Genomic DNA, 17,757 nt, shown 5'->3' on the forward strand with positions numbered 1-17,757 from the left:
TCACCAAAGGGGCTGCAGGGTGGTGGGTGGCCCTCGCGGCTGACTCTGGCTCTCACCGTGTGGCACCGCAGGATGCGAGGCCCAGGGTGGCGGATCATCTCTGTGGGCCCTTTGCCGCGCTGTGCGGAGAGCCAGGCCCATCCCTGAGCAGGAAGACATACCGAACGCTGACGTGGCTTGTACACCTTCGGGTAGGAGAGGGTAGCGGGAATCCAGGATGCTTGTGAGCCGATTTCCAGGAGTCTACGAAGACGACCTGCAGAGGCAGTTCTTATGAAGGGCTAGCTTTGTGCCGTTTCCTCTAAGCCTTCCCCTCCTCCTTTAGGGATACCTCCTGCCTGAGGCTACATGGTCAATGTGACAGTCAGTGAGCTTTCTAGAAAGAGCAGGTGGTGAGGGATCCCACAGGTGAGGGGAGGGCTGGGGTGTGGGGCGGAGCCGGGCCGGGAGCACAGCTGGCAGTGCCTGAGGGGGAACCTCCCTGCCCCTGGGCTTGAGTCCCCATGTGGAAGAAAGAAGCCCAGGCTTCTCTCCACGGACCGTCCTCACTGCCCAGCTCCCCCGCCTGCGCTCCAGCATGAGCAGGTCCTGATGCCTGAGATGAGGGACGCTGCGGAGGTAGGGCGGGCAGAGGAAGGGTTCGGTCCGCGCCAGTCAGCTCGTGCGGGATTATCCTCTGACAACGGGCTTCCTCTTGGAATTGGAACCACCACAAACTGTACAGAAAGGGTGAAAGGCGGGGGCGGGGCAGCCAGGTCTGCCTGTGGGCCGAGGCGGGACGCTCCAGTGCCCTTGGTGTCAGCAGCCACGTCCGCCACCTCCGTCCCGTGGCTCTGCCCGTCCCTCCAACAGCCTGGAGACCATGGTACTGTCTTCTTGCCGAGGCTGCGCGTCCAGGGTGCTCCCCTGCTTCTGCACGGCCAGTGTTCGATCTCGCGCCGCACCTCTCCTTGGGCTGGGGTGCGACTGCTGCTCTCGAGAGATAAGAGGTCAGTGCGGGCTCGGATCCAGGGCAGTGTGTTGCCCACCCGAAGAGGGCTTTGCCTCCCGACAAGCACACACTCAAGTGACTGGAGTCTGGCGCTGCCAGAGCTGCCAAAACCCTCCACTGGCACCTCGAGGGGACAGCCAGCACGCAGCTCCTATAGGAGGATCCAGGAATTCTTGGCGCCATCATTGTACAAACGGGCAGGTGGCTCTTGGAGGCCCCCACAGCTCAGGCTCCGTGCCTGGGGAAGAGGCCAGCCCTCTCGGGGGCATCTGCTCTCCCTGCCTCAGAGGCTGTGAACCCTGCCTTCGCCCTCACCCCTCCGAACCTGCCCTCTGCCCTGCTCCCCCCGGAAGGAGAGGCGCCGGAGCTGGGGGAGGCGGGACGTGACACTGCTGTTAGTAACACCAGCTGTAGCGTTTCACCGCGCGCCAGGCACGTCACCGAGCGCTCCACAGAGTTTCTGTCCCTCCGCACGTCTCCCTGTGAGGCAGGGGCTGCCACCACCCCTGCTTCTCGGTGGGAACTGGGGCCAGAAGAAGTCAGTGACCTGCCCAGGACCACCCAGCCGCCCAGATGGGCTTTGGGTCGGGCAGTCTGGCCGTGCCTGTGAGTGACTCAGTGTATGGAAGGAAGGGCTGCAGCAGAGCCCCTTCCCCTGCAGGTCCCCTGTACCCTGAGGAGCCAGCCTGAGGTCTCCCCGGGAGTGTGGGAGGAACCCGAGTGGAGACACAGGGTTTCACACCTTTTGATTCACTCTCCCCAAGAGCCTTTTTGTCCCACTGGCTCTCTGGCTCTTTCTTTCTTCCCCAGTTACCATCCTTGTTCCCATTATCACAGAGCACGTAACTCCCGGCCCGTCTCCTCCACTTGTGTTTAGGAAGAAACCCATCCTTCTGGAGGGAGTTCCTTTTCAGCAAAGAAATGAAAGCTCCACTCCCGTTGGAGCTGAGCTTTCCAAAGGGTTTCTGAAATTGGTTCCACTGAAAAAAAGAACTCAGATGTCTCCCTGCATTTAGCTTGTTAGTCAGGAACTTCAAGGCCAAAAGATTTGGCAGGATTTAAAGAGCTGGCTCTCAAGCTGTCTCATTTTGAGTGTACTGATGCTGCGTGTCTTTGATGGTGAAGTGGTTGGTTTGGAGTCTTCTTCCCCCACCCTTTGGAGAGCCAAGCTCTCTTTGGATTCAGGGACTGCCAGAGGTCGAGGGAATGGGCCAGACCATCTAGCCTGGCCCCATGGTTTAACTCCAGAGAAAAGTGGCTCAGAGAGGTCAAGGGTGTCCACTGAGGCTACACAGCGAGGTGGTGATGGAGAATTAGAGCCTGGGCCTTCTTAGCCCCAGGTGGAATTCTCGACTTTCCCATGCATCTCACCATTTCGTTATCGTTATCACCTACATTTTATTCACTCAGCAAACTGAGCTTCTGCTATGTGCAAAGCACTAAGCTAAGTGGTTTGAGGGTATGAAGGTGAACAGTACGCACTCTGTGTCCCCCCTCCCTGAAAACACTCCTTAGCAAAATCCCAGAGCTGGATACGGAGCATACGGTCTCACCCAAGTAGCTGATTTCAGGAGTAGAGCGGGAAGCAGGGCACTAGGGGTGCGTCCATGCCAGATGCTTCTGTGTGGGGAGGTCCTGGGAAGAGGCCTCCCGAGTTGGGCGATTGGGGTTTGGCAGCCCGGGAGGTTGCAAACCCTAGTTAGTTCTTTATCTGCCAAACCGAGAGCTCCACCGCCCATCCTCCCTCTCCCTTCCACATCTTCTCAAGCTTGTGCCGCTCAGGACAGCATTCCTGGGAAGGCCTCACAGTTTCTGCCCAGAGCACCGCCCCATGTGCTGCGCCCTCCCTGCCTAAACCAGCCCTACCTGGAAAGCCTGTTGCCTCCCAGTTTGTGGATGGAAACCCCCTCTCAGCTGCCAGGTCACGGGCAAGTCTGCTTTGGGGCCACCTGGGGAGCCAGGAGTGGAAAGGATGAGCCCTTCCTCACCTGACACAGGCCTGCCCTGCCCGAGGCCATGTCTCCTTGCCCCAGCAGCGTGCCCAGGGTATGAGGACTGAGACGCTTGCATTGCTGAGCTGGCCCTCGAGCCCTGGAGCGGATGAACACCCAGGCTGGGACCAGCATGGACAGCACACCAAAAGGCATCGTAGAGACTCCTTTGTAGATGGGGATGTGAGAATCTATTAAAATGCCCAGGGTTCCCCTGCCCTCTGTGAAAAGGCGACACTGATGACATTTTCCTGCTGACATGCTTCTGCCCACCAGCCATCCCTCCTGGCATGTCCTCATTTGTCACCTCCTAATTTGAGTTCCTGGGCAAATCTGGAAGCTTACTTGGGGTTGACCACCAGCTTCTTGAACATCTACTTGAACCGTCTTCCCTTTCACTCCCAGCCACCTTTGAGTTTAGTCCGGGAGGCAGGAGGGCATCCTGTTGTGAAAGCTGAAAGCCAGCCCCCCTTTCACTTTCTTCTCTGCTTCCTTGCAGCTCACCCTGCAGAGCGCCAAGTCCCGAGTGGCCTTCTTTGAAGAGCTCTAGCAGGTGACCCAGCCACCCGAGGATTGGCCACTTCTGCTTGCGGCACCGATGGGATGGGCCTGACACCACGGGAGCCGTCTGTAGGCGGGCTGGATGGGGGCTTCCTCGGGAGCTCGGGAGCTTTTCCTGGCTGAGCGGAGAGCCCAGCCCCCTTCATGTGCAATTGCCTTGAACTATGACCCTGCAGAAGTATCTCTCTTGGGGTTCTAGTTCTCCTGACCTGAGTCTTTAAATTTTTTTGAGTATTTGTCTTTCCTTATCTAATGTGGGATTCCGTGCTTCCTTTGTCCAAAGCACCCTGGGGTGTGTGTCTTACTGTCCACTGCTGACCTCCCAGCCCTGCGGGAAGTGGCTGTAGGAAATGAAGTACACAGGCCCCCTGGAGACCGGGAGGCTGGTGGCATCCCCCCCACCCCCCCAGGGTTCCAGAGCATTCATCTCCTTCACTGGTGAGGAACTGGCATGGGAAGAAGCGTGGCCGCCCAAGCCCAGGCCCACAGCAACCTGCCTGCTACACGTCATTGGAGAGCGAGCCAGGCGATGGGTCCTCGGCCTAGGCACCCCTGAGGTAGCGCTCTGGCTGCCAGCTGGTGGGGAATGGGAAAGGCAGCTGTGCCTGGGGGAAGACCCGGCAGAAGCTGTGATGAAGGGCTGGCTGCCAGCAGAGGGCCTGGGAGGCCAGCAGAGCCGTGTAGGAACCTGCACCCTACAGAACACTCGCTGCCTTTCTTCTGCCACCTCAGACCAGGGTCCAGGAGGCAGGCGGGGCCCTCTCCAACCGTAGCCTCTCTTGCACGTGGCAGGCGGGGTGGGGGGGCTCCCCGTCACTATAGTCAGCACCTGGCAGCCCAGCCATGACCGGGGTCTCTGTAGAGCTCTGAGGCCCCGACACCCAGTTCCACTGGCCCCAATCTGCCTCGTTGATCTGAATCGTCTTTCCTCCCGGCCACACACCAGCAAGGCCCTCCCCCGACGTGGCTGTACCTGGGCCTCCTTGGCTGTTACCCTCATCTCCTTGAGAGCCTTTCGCCTTATGTTCTCCCCTGGGCCATGTGAGGGAGGGGATGCAGGTGACCCCTCACAGTGCGCTGCACCTGCTGACGCGCGCCCCCTGGCCATGCCGGGTGGCAGCAGGTCACAAAGCCACCCCACGGCCCATACTCACTCCTTGGTTTGGGGCCGCTTTCCTGCCCTTTCTTCCTCCATGGCTAGTGGTGCTGCTGTGACCCACCAGGCCATTCACACCCTTCCGATGAGGCTGCTGTGCAGAGCCGGGGATAAGTGCTAACCAGTGAAAAGACGCGTATTAAATGAAGGCGTGGGAGGGCCTGGAGATTTCCCGAGGGCAGAGGTGGCCTCTGGCAATCTTGTGTGGTTTTGAGAAACTGAGAAGCTCGCAAAGATCCTGCCAAATTCTGTGGTCAAGCTGACCTAGTGGTGTCCTGGGCTCGCCGCCACCTTCTTGGGTCACCTTGCACGGAGGAAGCCAGCCCTATGTGTCCCCCCAGCCCCTCAGGACATGCAGGATGGGACTCCGAATCTGGACACTAAGCATGAATGGCTGTAGCTGGAAGGTTCCCTTGTGTCTCTCTGTCTCTCTGTCCCTCCGAGGCCTCTTCCCCTGAGACACGGTCCCGGCGGGGGTCCTCCGGCCGCATTTGTAATATAAGGTCTGACAGTTGTGAGGCTGTTTCCTCAGGCTCACCACCCATCCCTGACCTGCACATTTGGTCTGTAACAGTGGCTGTGGGCACAGAGTATGGTGGTCATTTATAAAAATGTTGTCAGGCTTTGTTTTTTTTTTTATTATTTAACTGCTGTGTGTATATCTGAAGTCTGGGAAATGCCAAGCCATGCAGCCACAGGGGAGCCGGCTGGGATCTGAGCTGTGGAGCAGCAGACTCTGGAGGGCCGGCAGAGCCTGGCTCCCGCAGGGACAAGGCAGCTCTCCCTGGGGACAAGAGCTGGCAGGTACCTCCCAGAGATGAACAGGCGGAGAGGATGGTGGCCCTCAGAAATATCTTGAGCCCCAGTGGAAGAAGGAATGAAAGCAGAGCTTGGTTTTCAGGGCGTGAGCCAATGGCCCAGGTGACCGTGTGATTTGTAAGTGAATGAGCTTAGGTCTTATTAAGTAAGGAAGCCCCTGACCTCCACTGAGAGCAGGGCCCTGCCCGGATTGTTTCGTTAGAAGTGCTCCTGATGGTCCTTGCGCAGAAGCACCGTGCTGGTAACACTCAGCGAGGCTGCGCTGGCAGCCCCTGGTGGGTCCACACAGGGCACCTCGTTGATCTGACTGAGGCTCCACCTCAGCCCCAGCGGCTCTGCCCTGTGCTGTCCTCACAGTTATTCAGTTATTCGCGCACCCACCGGGCCCTGCTGGACAGCACCCCGCGGCATTACATAACGCTTCCTGAGTGATTGCGTTCTGTAGTCTTGGGGACAGGTTTCTCCCTCCCTTTCTTTTCTCTTTCAAATCAAAACCGCAAGTCCTGAGGCTAACAACCTGCGACTGGCTAAGCTTCGCCCGCTGACAGGGCTGGGGCCTGCAGGCCCCTGGAGGGGGTGGCCTTGGCAGGGAGATGGCCTCTCCCAGCAGCCCGGGGGCCAGGCTGGCCCCTCTGGGCTTCCAGGGAAGCTCCATCCACCCGTTTTCAAAGACGTCAAACCATCCTTCTTCCTATGGGGCCTCCTGTCAGGGCCAGACCAGGGAAGGCTATTTTCTATTCTGGGGGGTTGTTGTAATTTAAATGATTGTTTTAATAAAAATTCTAAGTTGTAAAAAGTTCGTCTTGGGCTCCCTCAGTTTGCTTGTTGCTCTGGCCATTGAAGTGGTGACTGGGGCTGGGGGGTGGCGGCTCCCTGATGTCCGGGACCTCAGCTCCAGCCCCACGTCTTTGGTGGTGTCATCCCCTTTTCCGGGCTGATGACAGCACCGCGACTGTGCCTTCATCAGGGCACCCCTCGTGCTTCCTGTGAGGCAGGCCCTGTACTGGGTCCCAGTCTCTCCATGTCCTTCCCACACCCCTCGCCTGTCCTCAATTCTAGACCTGAAAACTAGGGCACTGGACTGGGCAATCACTCCAGGCACTCCTGCTCTGGAAGACGGGGCGTGGGCAGCATGCAGAGCCACTGGGGGCCCAGGCACAGCCTGCAGGACAGATGAGGCCCCGCTGTGGTCACAGGGCCACATGCCATTCACGCTTGGAGTTGGGAACTACCGCTGCAGAGCTTTGGGGTTTTTTTGCTGGTTTTATTGTTTTAGTCAACAAAAGTCCTATTTATTAAGACCAAACCTACTATAGGATAATTCTATCCCAAATCACGCAGCCTAAAATAGAGATTCAGGTGGCACAATGTGTTCTCAGGACTTCTGAGGGTCCACAGGGCTGCCTATCAAAGTACACAAAACTTTCCAAGAGTTTGAGTTAAATATAACCAGCTTTTTATATATTTTGGAAAGATATGAAGTTGTAAAACTAGAGAATTTTGAAGTTTTTAAACAATATTTTGTTAGTTTTAAATGTATAGAATTAGTAACTAATTCAACTTTTTGTTGGATGAATAATGTGAAACTGCTGCGTTTATTTTTTTAGTTGAAGTATAGTTGATTTACAATGTTTGTCAGTTTCAGGTGTGCAGAAACTGCTGCATTTCTTAAATGTAGGTTATGTTATTTTCAGTGACTGGAAATAGTTTTATTTCCTACGTAGTCCAAGCTAGAGAAAATACTTTATACATACTGGTCATTTGAAGCTGTTCAGACAAAATTTTTTTTTTTTTTTTTTTTTTTGCGGTACGCGGGCCTCTCACTGTTGTGGCCTCTCCCGTTGCGGAGCACAGGCTCTGGACGCTCAGGCTCAGCAGCCATGGCTCACGGGCCCAGCTGCTCCGCGGCATGTGGCGTCTTCCCGGACCGGGGCACGAACCCATGTCCCCCGCATCGGCAGGCGGACTCTCAACCACTGCACCACCAGGGAAGCCCCAGACAATATTTTTACCTGACTTTTTTTTAAAAAAGACAACTCCTGACCCCCAAAAGACAGTAAGGCTCTCACAGATCCCAAGGGCCCCATTCAGTGGGGTTAGAATTAATAATACTGATATTTGGGTACTGGGGAGACAGGTTGAATTCTCCTCTGCTTTTTTTGGTTTGTTTTTAGTTTGTTTTGACAGTGCTGTAAACCCAAAGCTGCAGGCTGGACCTGGGTGTTTAATTGTGGCATTTGCAGCCCGGCCCCATGAGGTCCTTTAGTGGCGCTCCTGCCAGCACTTCATCCTTTTCTGTCGTCCTCGCCTGAGCTGAGCACCTGGCAGATGTCCCCAGGGCTGCCCACCCCAGAAGCCTTCGCTTTGGAGGAGCGGGTCGGGAGTCACCCACGTATAACAATGAGTTGGCAGCCGGACTCTGGGGGGAAAGGTATCAGTGAGAAGATTGCTGCAACCATGTCTAATCTAATCTCTTGAGGGTCTGGAGAAGAGAGTCGAGCCGTCTGTGTGTTCTCCGTCTCCGTCTCAGACAGCCCAGGCAGCTGAGAGAGGCCAAGGGCTCCTCTCCCCTCCCGGGCTGTGGCGGGACTCCCTGGCAGCCTGTCATTACTGCATTACAGCAGGATGCTGCGGCCACAGTCCCGGCCCTGGTAGGGAGTCCAGAGCTCGCTTACACGGAGAAGGCTCAGGGCTGTTCAGTACTGCCAGGACCTGAGCTGACTCAGAGGAACCCCCACCGGGTCCCCTGCCGGTTCCCACTTGATACCCATTTCCCACTGGGGTGGTAGCCCCAGAATAGCACCTGGCATGTTGCCTCTGAGCCAAAGAAATCAAGACATCTCCTGGAGAGGTCCGCAGCTGGAGCTGCACGTTTGCTCTGTGCCTCCCGGCTCCCCCTCTGTAACGAGGGTTGGCAATGATGCCTCTGGGTACCTCTGAGATGTTGTCAGGATAACATGAAGAACAGACACAAAAAACACTCAGATTTCTAAGGAAAAAGAGATGAGGATGTGTAGCACTACCACCATTATTTACAAGTAACAGAAGCAGTACACACGAAGAAACATGAAATCTTTTCTTTACACCCAGCCATGCGGAGGGCTAAGGGAACCACATAGCTGAGGGGCTCAGGGCCCCCAACTTGGAACTCAGAAAGACCTGGTTTCAGTCAATTAGCGGCCATGTGATCTAGGCAAGTCACCTAAGTTTTGGGCACTGCAATCTCTTCATCTAAAAGGGGAGTTTTATAGGGTTTTGTGGGGATTGATCATGCCTGGGAAGCTCTAAGCCCAGTGCCACAAGGGGAAGGTGACTCTCTCTGGATGTTTCCTTTGGAGGGGTGGGGGGCTTACAGGAGGAAGCAGAAAAAAGGGCAAGTGGACACCCAGAGGAAGCCCCAGGTCAAGAGGGACGTGGCCCCCACATGGGCCCCATCCCTCCACCTGTACCAGGAGCTTAATTACCTGCATCTGGCCTATTTGTCCTCACTGTGTTTGCCCAGTGCCAGCTGCAAAGCCCAGGAGATGATAGATAACCCAGGCTAGGGCTGCCTGGAAAGGATGTTCTGGCTTTGTCACATTAATACATGCTGCTCAGGTCAATAATTTACTGGAGGCTCAGGGTGGGAGAGCGGCTGGGTGGGCAGCCCTTGGCCCTGCACCTGGAGCAGCTCCCTGAGCCCGTGGGCACCTGGACCATAAAAACCCACCTCAGACGCCGGGGGTTGGGGCAGGGGGGAGTCGGCGACGGGCACGGCGGTGACCTAATTTTCTCTTATCAGGCATAAGGAAGAAGTCCCCATGGAATCTTGCCCATTTTCAATATAAATAATGTAATTCCCCCGCCTGCCTGCTCAGGGAGGAAGGGGCAGCCTTTGATCCGAAGGAATTAAGTCAGTAAACAAAAGCGAAGAAGGCTGCTGAGGTGTCTCCTTGTAGGCACCTGCTGTGCCATTTACCCGAGAGTGGATTGGAGTTAAATCCAGGTCGAGTGAAGTGGACCGGTGGGGACAGCCTCTCTCCTGCCCACCCTCCCCCTGGAGCTCCCTTCATCCAGAGACACCTTCCAGTTCCCCCCACCCTCCCCAGCAACGGCCCAGCTTGGCCCTGCAGTTTCCACGGGAGGGTGATTCCAAGGGAAATGCGTGTGCAGAATTGGAGTGGTCTGGGATTGTCTGGGCTGGAGAAGGTCTCCCCCCATGGGAGGAAGGGGCCCGTGGCTGGCAGAGCCACCCAGACTGATTGTCCCACCCTGGCCTGTCGGGGTCCAGCCTGCGCTTCAGGAGAGCAGCTCCCTGCTTCCAGCCGTGTGGCCTTGAGAAGGTCCCTTCCGCTCTTGTCCTCGGCTGTAGGTCAAGTTTGGACCAGAGGAACCCAGACCCCTCCCAGTTCCAGCCATCTACAAATGTCATGTTTCTAAAAGAATTCCTCAGGCTGGTCTGTTTCACCCTCCAGGGAGCCGAAAAAGACAGACCCAGGATACCACAGGGACAGCCGTGGCACAGCTGGTCTTGAACCAGGCACCCTGCAGGGCCAGCCTGCTTCACCCCATCCTCTCTCCCAGCCCCAGTCTCCTCTGGCACAAACTGGGGAGTGGCAGTTCTGGTGCCAGCCCCCGAGTTAGTGTGAAGGGCAATGGGCACCATTGCAGGGGCCTGGCACTGCCACCTGGGCTTCCCTGCAGCCTCCTGCCCGGCAGCAGGTCCAGCTCCTGACAGCCCAGGTGCTGGCTGGGGCAGCCAAGTGCGCGTCGGCCAGGCCTGCTGTGACAGGTGCTCTGCTCTAAAGCCCACGGGGACCCCGCCTTCTTTGTCCACGCCCACACCCCCTCCCCCAGCCTTCTGCTCCCAGCCGAGCTCCTGAGGCAGAATCAATATTAAGTTCTTCATATTAGCCGGCAAAGGGGGAAACGGCCCTCTTTCATCTTAACTGGAGTGAATTTGCATTAACACATGGGGAGTTCTGTTTGCCTTGAGAAAGCACATTACTATTCTGAGCTGCACACGCAGCGAAGTATCCGTACAGCTTTTTTCTCCTCCCCCCTTTTTTCTCCCGGAAAGGGGAGAGTGGCTGGGGATGCCAGGGCTCCCCGCTCCACGTAGGAAGGTCCCCGGAAACGCCGAGAAGGGGGAGCAGGGAGCAGCTCTCAGGGGGCGCAGGCGTGCTCCCCTCGAGGTGCATTCGTGAGCTGCGCCCTGCCCCCCGCTGCCCCCTCCAGGAGGCCGTTAGGCTCCAGGGGCTGCCCCCACCCCAGTGCCCTTATTTGCCAAGCTCTGCTGTAACCAGTTCGTACTGGGCGTCGGGTAGAGAGGCCCAGCAAAGCAGCAGTCTGGGAGCCGGAGCCCCACCCCGAGGTGCTCCTTAGGGAAGGGGGCCGGGTGATGCGGATAAATCAGGGGTGCCTCCCGCTGGGCGGAGGGGCCCCCCCGGCAATGACGACGACGTGGAAGTCATAGCGTTCCAGGTGGGTCTGAATGACGTGGAAGTCACAGCGTTCCAGGTGGGTCTGACCCTCCGGTTGCAGAACCGGCGCCAGACCACTCTCCCGTCCTGTCACGGAGGCAACTTAAGAGTGTTCGCACCCAGGAACTATGGGGTCTAGGCCGGGGGTGGTTGGGCATGGTTGTCAGGTCTCAGATCTGGAGATGGAGGATCTAAAAGGAGAGACAAGGGAGGAGGGCAGGGGAGGGAACGGTGCACAGGGAAACACCCCCCTCGGCCCCTCGTGCTTTCCAGTCCTCCAGGAGGCCCAGCTCCTCCTCCCAAACCTGGACACCCCCCCTCCCCCACTCAGGCTCCCATGGGCCGGGAAGCTGAGGGGGCCTGAGAGTCCCATGATGAGCAGGGGAAAAGCAACACCCCCCGACCCCAGGCCACCCCCACCCCACCTCCCACCTCCTGGCGATCCCAGGCGATGAGGAGGGGAGGAGGATGCAAGGCAGACAGGGGGGCCAGGCCCCATCCCCTCTGGGTTGGGGAGCAGGGCAGAGAGAGGGTCCCACGAGGACCGGGGGTGGCACCGCAGGGCTGTTGGGGGACAGTGGTGCTCGGAGGAGAGGGCTTGGCCTTTTGAGCTCCACATTCCTCTTCCGCAGGATCGATTCAGTTCCTAGCCCACCACAGGGTCATCATGGGTACCAGGTTCTGAGCCAGCATCTGCCACAGAGAGAGTTTATTAAACAAGGCCTGCTGCTGTGTGGTTATAGCTCTTCACTATTAACTCGTCCTGATTCAGGTATCAAAGGAGACAGCTCAGGGCAGCAGGAGCCACTGGGGGCAGGGAGGTCTTCTCCCACAGCCCTGCTCCCACTCCTGAGCCCTGGGCAGCTGTGCCCCCCTCCAGACCACCCTGAACTGCCCCCCTCCCATGAAGACAGGGGCAGGATGTGACCAGCCACAGAGAACCCTCCCTGCCCTGAAGCTGGGCCCCTCACAGGTTGACACCAGGAGAGGGGCTGGTGGTTGCAAATATCCTTGAGTGGGTGACAGCTGCAGCTGCCTGGGCACAGCCTTTGGGACTTGGGGGGAGTCTGGAGGGTCTGGGAGCCCTGGGCCAGCATCAGCATTCCATGGGCATCCCTGGCCCCTCCGACAGACTGCCCGCCCCCACCCAAGATTGTCCATGCCAGGTGCCACAGCTACTCTCTCCAGTGACATTTACCAGCTGGGAAGTGGCCACCGAGACGTGAAATCGGGGCCAGCCTGGGACTGGCCCCCTTCATTAGAGCCGGCTCTGCTTCACTGAGTAGGTCGGCACAGGCCAAGCACAGCCCCGCCCCCCCAGCCCTCCAGCTCCTCCCAGCAGGTCCAGCCCCCCTGCCTGGCTCAGGGGAGCAGGCCCGGCCCCCCACCCCAGCACCGACCCTGTCTGCTCTGGCCAGGCCCTGAGGAGGATGATATTTACTACAACAGTGATCCGTGTTGGCCTTGACACACCTGGCCTGTCTCTAATCCTCAGCCGTCCCAGCAGGGGAGGAGCTGGGGATGCAGGGTTAAGCTCGGTGCTGTTGGGGGGCACGGGTTCATTCACGAGCCCCCCTGCCAGGTACTCCTCGTTGAGCCTGTCCCTGGGCCGCGGTGTGGCCCTGGCTGCGTGGAGCTAGTGCAGGTCTGAGGCGCAGATGTGGGCGCCTCCCTCCTCCTCCTCCCAGCTGGGGGGCCCAGGCAAGTCAGGTCACCCCTCTGAGCTCCAGTTTTCGAAGCTGGAAAACAGGGTCACCGATGTCTGCCTTGGATGACTAAATGAGGACGCACTTTAAGTGCAGACTGTGCCTGGCACCCAGGGTGCCATCGCTGCCAGGGAGCACACTCCACAGCAGAATGCTGTGTGCCACATTCCCAGTATCTACCATGAGGGGTGCAAAACCCAGTCCTGTAACTTCCAGGGTGCGTGGGGCAAGCATGCAGCCGAAGCCTTCTTGTCTGATTCCCTGGCGCCCAGCACAGAGCCTGGCCCGGAGTGGGTGCTCAGTACTTAACTGCTGGGTGAATGGGTCTCAGGCGCCCCCATCTGTGAAATGAAGATCTTTTCTCTTTTTTTTTGAAGATCTTTTCTTTTTTAAAATATTTATTTATTTATTTAGGCTGCGCTGGGTCTTAGTTGCGGCATGCAAACTCTTAGCTGCTACATGCATGTGGGATCTAGTTCCCCACCCAGGGATCAAACCCAGGATCCCTGCATTGGGAGTGTGGAGCCTTACCCACTGGACCACCAGGGAAGTCCCTAGAATGAGGCTCTTAATGCCCAAGGATCTCGCCCCACTCCCTAGGCCGTTGTGCAGTTCAGGTGAAATGATGGCTCAGAAAGCATTTGTTTTGATAATTAATATGCTGAGGAGGAGCGGGGAGGAAGGCAGTGACCTCCCAGCAAACCGGGTGAGGGCTGGGAGAGTCCAGGCCACAGTGTCCCCCGGCCAGCTGGTTGGGTCAACTGAGCTGTACTTACCCTGGGGCCTGGTCGTCACTCAGCCACCCCCACCCCCAACCCTTCTGTCCCAGAGGAGCATCCATCAACGTCTCCTTCGCCCTGATGGCCCAGACAGTTAGGCATTTCTGCCTGAATCAGATGGCCCTGCCACTCAAAGCCACCACCACTGCTTCGCCCCTCCTCCGCCAGGGGCCAGACTGGGGGTCGGGGTTAGGAGTGGGGCGTGTGGGGCAAGCACGGTGCCTCATCTCTGTGAATCCTCTCCTCTTCTGGGTCAGGGGGCACTGCTGTGTCCCCATTTTATGGATGAGGACATTGGCTCCCAGAGGCCAGAGACTTGCCCAAGGTCACACAAGTGAGGCCCGGAGCTGTCACTCAAATGCAGATTGGTCTGGCTCCAGGGTCCCCACTTTTTACTTCTGCCGCCCTTATCCAGGCCTCAGTCTCCCCTGTGCTAAGAGAGCTGCAGACTTCCTGCAGGCTCCAGCCCCGCCAAGCCTGCGCACCCCATCCCAGCATCCCAGGGACAGCGTGATGGATGAGGGTCCCGCGGAGGGGCAGGTGCAACGCGCCCACACACCCACAGGCTGACCGTTGGGTGATGGATCTCTTCCTCCTCTCCCCTCCCCAGGGGCTTGGCTCCATCTGGTCAGGCACCGCGCCAGCCTGATGGATGGGCCGCCCGCCGGGCCACCCTCGCTGCCGCTGCCACCTGCATCCTCGTAGCTGTGCTCCAGGGTCAGGAGGGCGGCTCTGCAGCCCCTCATTCAGTCATTCAACAAACACATGTTTATCAAGGGCCTACTATGTGCTGGAACACAGAGCAGGCAACACAGATTAGGAAACCAGTTGTCACCCTCCAGTGTAACAAGTGTGGTCACAGGGCAAATAGAGGGCAGTTGTGAAAGCCAGAGGAGGCCTCTGACCTGAGGGACCAGGGTGATGGGTCTGACTAGGGCAGAAGGAGCAGCTTGTACAAAGGGCCAGAAATGAGAAAAGCAAGGGATGGTCCCACAGCTGTGACAGGTTCAGAATGACTGAGGCTTGGAGATGGGACGGGGCGGGGGCCCAGGGAGGCTGGGGACTGGGGCGAGACCAGCTTGGGCTCACCTCTGGATGAGGGGGAGCCAGAGCCAGGTTGGCGCTTCAAAAAAACCCCACTGCTCCTGGGGGAGGGCAGCCTGCCAAGGGTCTGTAGAAATTCAGGAGCAGAAGCAGACCCTGGCAGGTGGGACTGGAGGGGGCAGCAAAGGGGAGGGAGTGAAGATTCTGGAGCCAATAGTGGTCAGTGGCAGAAGCCACGGGGGTGATCGCGTTAGCCCCATTTTATAGATGAGGAAACCAAGCCTTGGAGACGGGGCAGGACCTGCCCAAGCTCACACAGAGAGGGAGAAGCAGAGCTGGGCTGGGGGCAAGGTTGTGTGGGAGCCATTGGCCCCTTGAGCCCTGGTATCTGAGCCTCGACCCCAGCCTCAGCCTGGCTTGGTGAGGTAGTCCAAGGGCAGCCCCCACCGGCACGGGCACCAACTTATTCAGGGAGCCAGCTGTCCCCTTCGTGCTGCCACGGACAGGAGCCAGGCAAGAAATATCGCATCATTAAAATGACAAATCCCTTCACTAACTGAACCGGAAGGCCTGCCTCCCTGCCTCATATCCCTCAGCCCCCTCCTCCCCCGCCCTGGGCTCATCACCCCTCCCAGACCGGCAGGAGAGCATGGCGGGACCACTGCCTCGCCCCTGAGATGAACTTGGGTCTCCAGCCCTCCAGCAGGGACCCGGGAGGAGGGGTCCTCTCCATTCTACAAGTGGGGAAATAGAGACTCGGAGAGGGGACGAGACCCTCCAGCAGGGGCTCCCTCCTCTGCAAGGGTCCCGGCTGTCAGCCCCCCATCCCCCCCCAGACTTAGAAGCAGGGGCTCCCCAGGTGACCTCAAAGGCCACATCCAACCCTGGGGTTCTGCTCAGAAGAACGAGTCCAAAGTAAGACTCACATTCCAGAGTGCTGCCATGATCTGCTGCAGAGCCTTTCCCATCTCTTACCTTGAGGGGTGCACTTTCTTGTCTGAGCCCCACCTTGTGAGGAGGATGGGGCACGAGTGGTTCTCCTGGATTTACAGGCAGGAGCCCTGGGGGCCTTAGGCAGGCTGCTGCCCTCAGTTTCCCCATTTGACGATTCTTTTGGACCAAAGCTGAGGCCGAATTGTGCGGGGCCTGGTGGCTGCCGAGTGAACATCTGTCTCTCCCCATGCCCACCTGTGTACTCCCACACCTCATCCATGCCTGCATGTCCAGAGAGGCCCACACGTGCAAAGTGCATTGCACACCCAGACACGTGTGATGTGGGCCCCAACCCTGGGTTCTAGGGGCCCAGGTGCTCAGACCCCTGCATGTGCCTATCTCCCCTGGCACACACGTGTGCACACACTTGGCTACAGACACACATGCACAGGCCCACACCCCTCACGCGTCCAGCAGACCTGTCCACGTACATCTGTGTCACGTACCCACAGCCATCGGGAGCCCCACGTGGAGTCCAGGCTCCTCTGGGGAGCAGGGCAGGTGAACAGATGCCAGGAGATGCCGCCTGGCTCCACAGGCAGCCTGGTTCCCAGAATGACCCCCCCACACACTCCCCAGCCCTCCTCCAGGCCCAGCCAGCAAGGACACGCCGTCCGTCCGCCCAGTGTCCTGGTCTCCTTGGATGCAGACAGATCCCACGGAGGCGTCTGGCGCATCCTGACTCGGCCGCAGCAACTGCACCAGCCCTCCCGGCCCCCTTCCCTGTGCCCAGCGCTGTCCTGCCCGTCCTTCCCCACCTGCTGGGCAGCGGTACCAGCCCCTCACGCCCCACCCTCCTGGGGTGGAGAGGCGACCTCTTTCAGGAATCACCATGAGGGGTCTCCCAAGCCCTCCCACCTGACCTTGGGCAGGTCCTGCCTCCTTTGAGACCTCGGTTTTCCCCTCTGGAAAATTGGAGGGAGGTTGAACTAGAAATTTGCCAAGGTCTTCTACATCTCTGGCTGTGCGATTCTCCCAAAGGCCAGGAGAGGGAAGGTGGGGGAGGGGGTCGGGGGAGACACAGGGAGGAGGAAGTGGACTTTTAGGGATAGCCCCTCCCTGGCCCAGCACCAGGCCTAACAGGGTTGGGAGTGGGAGCGCCCCTGAGGCCGGGGGCTGTGCGTGGTGAGCATCCTCTCAGGTAATCCTCCCTGCCGCCTCCCAGTGGGTGCTTCATTGCCATTTTACAGAGGAGGAAACTGAGGCCTGGAGAGATGCCAGGAGGAGCCAAGAGCCCCCAGCTCCCTGCACTTCCCCACACCGAGGGCCACAGTGTGAGCGCCACGCGGGAGACAGCTCCCTCCGCACTCGCTGTCCTGCCTGAGGTCAGTGAGGGTGGCATTCCGGGAATGGCTTTCTCCAGAGCCAGGCGCCTCCCCACTGCCCGCTCCCGCTCTGGCTCTGAGCCCACCCCTCGGCACTGCCCATCTATCTGCTGTCGCCTCCTGGCAGGGCCACTGGGCCATACATCACCCAACGAAGAAGCCTCAGGCAGCCTGGCCAGGCAGGTGGGCTGGCGCTCGCCCTGGAGGGACCCACCCTGGTGCTGATGGTGAGGTTTCGGGCACTGACTCTTGCCTGTGAACAGGGAGCTGGGGCCAGCAGAGGAGGGGTCTCCTTGGAGTCCCAAAGCCCACCCCAGAGGTAGCTGATTCCTGCGGGAGGAGCACAAAAGAGGCAGTTGGAGGCCATGGGGTGACCCGAAAGGGAGTGTAGGTCAGGCTGATGGTCAGTTGATGCAAGTGGAGGGAACCAAGGTGGAGCACTTGGCAGGAGGATGGAGATTTTTATCTCCCCAGCCCCCATCTGCCGAGTAATTTGCTGATGTAGGTCGCTGGGACACTGCTCCTTATGGAGCCATGCTGGCGGGGTGGGGAGCCAGAGGGAAGGCTCACAGTTGGGGGGTCTTAGTCACCACACCACCCCATGTCAGCCTCCTGGCCCCCTCAACCTGCACAATGCACCCCCACACAACCTGCCCTCACCTCCCAGGGCTGCCTCGGTAGGGAGCCTCCAAGTTTGCATTCATTCATTCACTTATTCACTCATTCAACAACTATGTATGATCATCTGCTCTATGTCACAACACTAGGGATGCAGCCGTGAACAAAATCCAGCAACAGGCAAGAAAAGAAAGTCCACGGTGTGTTATGTTGTGGTAAGTGCAAGCCAGGACAATAAAGCAGGGCAGTGGGAGAACAGGTGTGGTTTGTCTTTTGCTTTGTTTTTTTAAGCAAGTGTGTGGCCAAGGAAAG

At 58.4% G+C, this 17,757-nt stretch overlaps 1 protein-coding gene across 3 annotated transcripts in view; it reads left to right on the plus strand.

The window, feature by feature from the left end:
• The window catches only part of NF2 (NF2, moesin-ezrin-radixin like (MERLIN) tumor suppressor), a 77,213-nt gene extending 71,431 nt beyond the window's left edge, over positions 1–5,782 (plus strand). For all 3 annotated transcript variants that reach the window (XM_082640655.1, XM_082640654.1, XM_082640658.1), the window contains one exon: positions 3,482–5,782. Coding sequence is in view for 2 of the 3 variants with exons in the window: in XM_082640658.1 (XP_082496784.1) it covers positions 3,482–3,539 (58 nt within the window). In the remaining variant the exon portion in view is untranslated. The remainder of the gene's footprint in view (positions 1–3,481) is intronic.
• The last annotated feature ends 11,975 nt before the right edge of the window (positions 5,783–17,757 follow it).

Source organism: Mesoplodon mirus, assembly GCF_964341445.2.
Source record: "Mesoplodon mirus genome assembly, chromosome: 13".
NCBI lineage: Eukaryota > Metazoa > Chordata > Mammalia > Artiodactyla > Ziphiidae > Mesoplodon > Mesoplodon mirus.